The sequence below is a fragment of the Apaloderma vittatum genome, unplaced genomic scaffold (assembly GCF_000703405.1).
Source record: "Apaloderma vittatum isolate BGI_N311 unplaced genomic scaffold, ASM70340v1 scaffold26099, whole genome shotgun sequence".
Lineage (NCBI taxonomy): Eukaryota > Metazoa > Chordata > Aves > Trogoniformes > Trogonidae > Apaloderma > Apaloderma vittatum.
In genome coordinates this window covers 469-1,036 of record NW_009737384.1, presented here as the reverse complement: position 1 = coordinate 1,036, position 568 = coordinate 469, and the positions used below count along the sequence as shown (strand labels likewise).

Sequence of the window (568 nt, the reverse complement as noted above, 5' to 3'; positions counted from 1 at the left end):
GCCCTTTCCCTGCATCTCTGGCTAGCAAGGATGGATGGCAGCATGGGTGGCTTATGGTAACTTGTGCTTCTCCCTCCTCCGGGTCCTGCCCCGTGGTTTTAGGGAGCGTGCTCTGCAGGGGGGACCTCCCGGTCTCAGCCCGGTGCTTCAGCCCCTTAGCAGTCCGAGGGGAAACGCGATGTAGGAGAAAGAAGCAGCTGTAGCCAGAAGTGAGGAAGCAAAAGGGGCAGAGAGGTGCAGGGCACACACCTGCCTCAGCCAGGGACCACCCTGGGGGGGACAAGCCTGGCTCAGCATCGCAGGACACATGGGGGGGCCCGAGGGTGCTCCCATGACCCGGGAGCTGCAAGGCAGGGACTGAGGGCCTTTCCATGAGGGTTGCCTTTGGGTACAGCCGGAAGGGATGAGAGACACCGGTAGAAGTTCTCACAGTCCTGATCTGCCCCAGAGCAGCCCGGCTCTGAGCCACAAAGCGGAGAGCTTCCTCCTTGGCTGTCCGAGCAAGGAGCCCTCCAAGGCTTACCCACCTCCCCGGGGGGCTCAGAGCACCCCGGTCTGCCAGAGCTCA

At 63.0% G+C, this 568-nt stretch overlaps 1 protein-coding gene across 1 annotated transcript in view; it reads right to left on the bottom strand.

The window, feature by feature from the left end:
- LOC104279874 (pleckstrin homology domain-containing family A member 6-like) overlaps positions 1-568 on the bottom strand; it is a gene marked incomplete at both ends in the record, with an annotated part of 6,014 nt that overhangs the window by 5,221 nt on the left and 225 nt on the right. The window contains 1 exon segment of the mRNA XM_009877314.1: positions 548-568. This exon segment is cut by the window's right edge and continues 225 nt beyond it. Coding sequence (XP_009875616.1) covers positions 548-568 — 21 coding nt within the window.